This window comes from Apis dorsata, unplaced genomic scaffold (genome assembly GCF_000469605.1).
Source record: "Apis dorsata unplaced genomic scaffold, Apis dorsata 1.3 scaffold_575, whole genome shotgun sequence".
NCBI lineage: Eukaryota > Metazoa > Arthropoda > Insecta > Hymenoptera > Apidae > Apis > Apis dorsata.
In genome coordinates, this window is record NW_006263785.1 from 237,704 (window position 1) to 243,248 (window position 5,545).

General features: G+C 15.7%; 2 protein-coding genes across 3 annotated transcripts in view; both read right to left on the bottom strand.

Moving 5' to 3' along the window:
* LOC102677764 (FAD-dependent oxidoreductase domain-containing protein 1-like) overlaps window positions 1-1,781 on the bottom strand; it is a 14,406-nt gene extending 12,625 nt beyond the window's left edge. The window contains 1 exon segment of the mRNA XM_031513069.1: window positions 1,649-1,781. Within this exon segment, the coding sequence (XP_031368929.1) occupies window positions 1,649-1,732 (84 nt within the window). The 5' untranslated portion in view covers window positions 1,733-1,781.
* Window positions 1,782-4,073: 2,292 nt separating this feature from the next.
* LOC102677903 overlaps window positions 4,074-5,545 on the bottom strand; it is a 2,872-nt gene continuing 1,400 nt past the window's right edge. For both annotated transcript variants that reach the window (XM_006620986.2, XM_006620987.2), the window contains exons 3-5: window positions 5,308-5,443; window positions 4,682-5,135; window positions 4,074-4,609 (exon numbers count right to left, since the gene is read on the bottom strand). In XM_006620986.2, coding sequence (XP_006621049.1) covers window positions 4,328-4,609; window positions 4,682-5,135; window positions 5,308-5,443 — 872 coding nt within the window. In that variant the 3' untranslated portion in view covers window positions 4,074-4,327. The remainder of the gene's footprint in view (window positions 4,610-4,681; window positions 5,136-5,307; window positions 5,444-5,545) is intronic.

Sequence of the window (5,545 nt, forward strand, 5' to 3'; positions counted from 1 at the left end):
TTTTTATGATTATGTCAATTTAATATTCAAAATAAAAAAATACTGAAGAATAAATTAAGTTAAAAATAAGGAATGAATGAGAGTTAAAATTTTCTTTGTGATATGTATACAGAGAGATATATATATATAGAGATTATATAGAGAGAAAAAAAGAGAAAAAAACTTAATCACTTTATGGTTGATGTTATATTGTTCATTATAATTCCAGTTGTCTAAATGTTTTGTATTTCATGGATCTAAATGAGTTTTTTATGAATAATTTAAAAAGTAAAAATGACATGTAAATTGTATATAAAAGAAAAAATTATTCAAAATTATGCAATTCAAATTCATTCAGATCCGTGAGCAGAAAACAAAATCACAAATTCATTAGCAAAATGATTATTATTTAAAATTATAAATAATTATTAAAATTAATTATTAATAAAAAAACAAATAAAAAACCTAGAAATAAACTTTAAACAAATTTTATTAAATTATTAAAAAAAATAAATAAAGATAATATTCGTTTTGTAATGAAAATTTAATGAAATTAATTTTTTGATAAATAAAATGTATTGAACTTTTATATGTAACAATTTTAATTGATTTACTAAATAATAATAAAATTTTATTATCTTTTTATTGTATTTGTATATAATAAGTTCATAAATACTTTTATATGGATTTTAATATGATTTTCATTTACTATAATTTTTACACTTTATAAAAAAGATCAGTTATATATTTAGACTATCCATACCAATAATAATTTATAATATTGTACTTCAGAAAGTATAGGTAAATGAATGAATAAGACTTATATAAAATAAATCTTTTGTAAAATATAGATATATCTTAAATAAAATCTCTTATTCGTCAATAAGATATCAAATTAAATGAATATCTTAAATAAAATGAGATATATATAAGCAATAAAATAATAATTATTTATCTTAATATTTAAATAAATTTGATAATAAAATTATGATTCTTCTTTTCAATTTTAAGCTTTTTAATTATAATATTTTAAAATTATTTCTATTCTATTCTTAATAAATCCTTAATAAAAAATTTTCATTATCTATTTCTTTAAAAAATAAAGAATAAGAAAATAATATAATATTATCACTTATTAAACAAGCTATAAAAACAATTTATAAAAATCAAATAATTCTTATAATAATAACTAGATATATCAAATTTATAATTTTTTAGAATAAAAACAATCTACATTAAAATTATATTTATTATTATTAAATAATAAATGATTAACAATTTTTAGGACAAATATAAAAATATATAATATAATAATAATAAATATTATTTCTTATTTTATTATTATTATAATAAAAATATTAACATTTTTATAAATATAATAAATTTTAAACTTTATTAAATAAAATCTTACAATGTAAAAATAAATTAATTAATTAATACTTCAATTAATACTTAAATTATTCATATATTTCAAGATGTAGAAAAAAATTAAAAATAATAATATAAATAATAAATAAAAGTAAATAAATACAATAAACATAATAGATTAATAAAAGAAAGAAAAAATAAATTGAACAAAGTAAATAAATGACTTAAATAATTATTTATTAATATCTTATATAATAATTATTTATTAAGATCTTAACCTCAATATTAATTTTTCGATTACCTTATTAGTCAAATTTCTTCTTAATTGAAAAAATACACATTTTTGTAGAAAATTATAATCTTTTTTTAAAAGAAAACGCAACATTTTTATAATTATTCAAACTCCGCATATACTGAATTGAAATTAAAATTTTCTGATATTCGTTAAATAATTATATAATGTCATAACATTATATAAAATTTTGCAGAAATAATAATGTTATGATGAACATTTAAAAATTTGATAACTTTTTTCTAAAATATTATGGTTGCATGAAAAAGATTAGATTAACATTAAATGTTTCTGCTTTTAAAACAATATCTTCCTTATTGAAGTTTGTTTTATCAATTTATATATATATATATATAATATACACACACACATGCATATCAATTATTATTATTAAATGTAATTTGATTTAATATTTAAAGTATTATACATTATAAATGCATATTTTATTAAAATATAATTTTAATTATAAAGTGATAATATAAATATAAATTATGAATATAAATTATACAATATAAATTATGATTTTAATGTAGAGTAAATATGCTAATAAAATAATATAATTAAATTATGATAAATAACAAAATTATTTATAAAATAATTATGTAATATATAAATTTTTAAACCAAAAAATAAAATTATTTTTTAATATTTTTTTAAACAATATATATATAATTAATGAGATTTAAGTATTTCTTGAATATATATGTTATATTATAATAATTTAGAAAATTTTTTAAACTTATGGAAATAAATTTATAATTATAAAACAAAAAAATTATTAATAAAATAATTTATGCCTCATAATAACTTAAATATTCTATATAATTTATTATATTCATAATTATTATATAAAAAATTAATGATTACACAAATTATATAAACAATTTTATCAACATGTTTGTCAGAACATTTTTAACGAAGAAAGTCATATTAAATATGCATATATGCAAATCTTGATTCATTTGTTATTGATTTAAGATTTTATATACATATGTAACTAGATTAGGACAATAATTCTTTATTTTTCATAAATTTTTTTGAATTTCATTACTTTTATATTTTAGAATAAATATAATATACTTTAAAATAAAGAAATTGTTCAAAACAATAGCTCTTTCTTAATTGTTTTTCCTTAAGACAAATCTGACAAATGTTTTTATATTTGAGATATTGTATTATATATTTATAAATTATTTTATAAATTAAAAAAATAAAAATATATTTATATTATTATCATTATTATAATCATTTATATATTATATAGATAAATTTTCTATATATTATATAGATAATTTATTATCAAAAAATTTAAAAATTTTTTAACAAACCATTTATCTTTATATTATATATTACTCATGATAAAATAAATATTGATTATACATATAACATAATCATAAAAATAAAATAATCACAAAATGAAAGAAATATTACAACTTTTTAAATATATTTTCTAAAGTTGGATAAAATGATAATAGATAAAAATAGCAAATAAAGATCTATTCTTTTTATTATATATAAACAAAATACAACAATAAATAACCTTGATATATATATTGCAATTTCAAAAATGAAATTTTTAATGCAATAGCAATATTTATTGAAAAATAGAATAAGTTATTTATAAAGAAAATAATTATTTTGAGTATATCTCTCAGAATATATAAATAAAAGAAATTAAAAAAATAAATACAAAATTTAAAAACTATTATTCTATTATATAATAGAGGATATCTAAAATCTTTATTTTAAAAATATATCAATAATAATGAATTGTAGAATTATAAATTTAATAATAAAATAATTTGAAACTTACAAATAGATATGTTTTATGTAAATTTTACATATATTGTTGTTTTTAATATAATTCAATAAATAATTTTAGATATGTTAAATTATTATATTATTATATATTTATTATTATTATATTATTACATATATTGAATATATTATAATCTAGTTGAATATATTATAATTTTTCACAAATATAATGTTGTAAATATAAAATAAAATGTTCATACGGAAATATATAATAAACACAAATAATTGTAATTAAATATATATAAAAAATTTTTCAAAAAGTTAATATGTATGAAATCTATATTAAATTAAAAATATTTTCTATAAATTGATTATCATATTATTTTTCAAAAACAAAAAATTACAGATTGATTAATAGATGACATGACTTGAGAATAACTTATAAATTTTCATAATAATCATAAAAATATTATCATAAAAGATCTCTTAGATTTTTTTTTATATAATTAATTTTTTAATTATTTGAACATATTATATTAAATTATCTTAATAATTTAAAGATTCCATTTAAATAATTAAATTAATAAATATATTTGTCTTTGATGATTCATTAAAATATTTTTATTAAGAAAAATAAATTGATTGGGTATAAATAAATATTTTAAAACAACAATAATTCTATTAAAATAACTATATTTATATAACAACAGCTTAAAATATAACGATATTATTTATATACATTCTTTTTTCAATTTATTATAAAAAGATAAAACACAACATTAAATAGAAAAATCATTTTTATTTGAACTATTTGTTTAGCTTAATATTTTTCATTTTTTATAGTAGTTTTTTATAGTAAGATAAACGAATTTTATATTACAATAAATCACAATAATTCTTTCATCAGGTAGAAATCATTGTCATAAAAAATTAACCTTTGTTATTTTGTCCATCAATCATATTACATGGAATGAGAACTAATTTAGGAATCATTCCAGGTGGAGCTATAAATTGTTGAGTACTCTGAGGTGTATTACGTCCAGAATACCTTAGTTCTGCTTCTGTTACAATTTTACAAATATTCATTTTAATATCTGCTTGAGCTTTTGGAGGGAGTCGTTTAACAGTTTGTGCCATACTATCAAAAAAAAGTTCTATACTACTTTTTCCTTCAGGAGCTAAATAAACTTGATCATAATTGTTCTGTGTATCCTATAATATGTATTTATGAAATTAAACAAAATAAGAAGTAACTAATTAAAAACAATGGTAATTACATCTTACTTCTATTTTAGAAGAATTTTTTGTAGAATTATTTGTAGTTGGTGTAGTAACAAAAATTGATGTATCAACTGTTTTATTTTTAAAAGGTGAAGTTTTTAAAATACTGTAAGTTGCAGGCACATCTAGTGATTCGATTTTCATTTTCTTTGGTCTTATTTTTCTATATTTTGATTGAATTTGTTGAGCATATGAATCAATATCATGTTGCATTGTATTTTCTACTTCCACATTTTTCACTGCATTATCGCTATGATCATTTAATTCTATTGAATCATGTTCTAAAATTGGATCTGCAGTTGTTTCTTCTAGAACCTCCAAATATTCACTATAATCTTCATCATTTCGATCTTCTAATTGTTCTAAAAGACCTTCAGAGCTTATACCACCTGCATTTATATCCTGAATGTAATCTTCAGTTAATTCTATACTTTGAGGTTGATAATCTGATTCATACCTAAATAAATATTTATATTAATGATTCATATTTAAATTAATATTTATATTATATATCAAATTATAATATAATATTAATAACTAATATATTGAACATTATATATATTATATAACTTTAACAAAATTATCATTATTAAATACTAAGTTATTAAAATATTACATAATTTTCTTACGGAAATTTCAGAAAACTAAGATGATCTTCAAAAATCCATTTTTTTCTACGAACTCCTTTTTCTGTTTTGTTTTTATATTTAAGTATACGACAGTAAGTATCTCTTAAATTTTTCCATCTTAATCTCACCCATGTAGCTGAAAATATTGTATTAATTATATTTATATATTATTTTTTAATATTAAATTTTTAAATTTATGTACTGTTATAATAAATTTAAAATTTATGTAATATAAAAT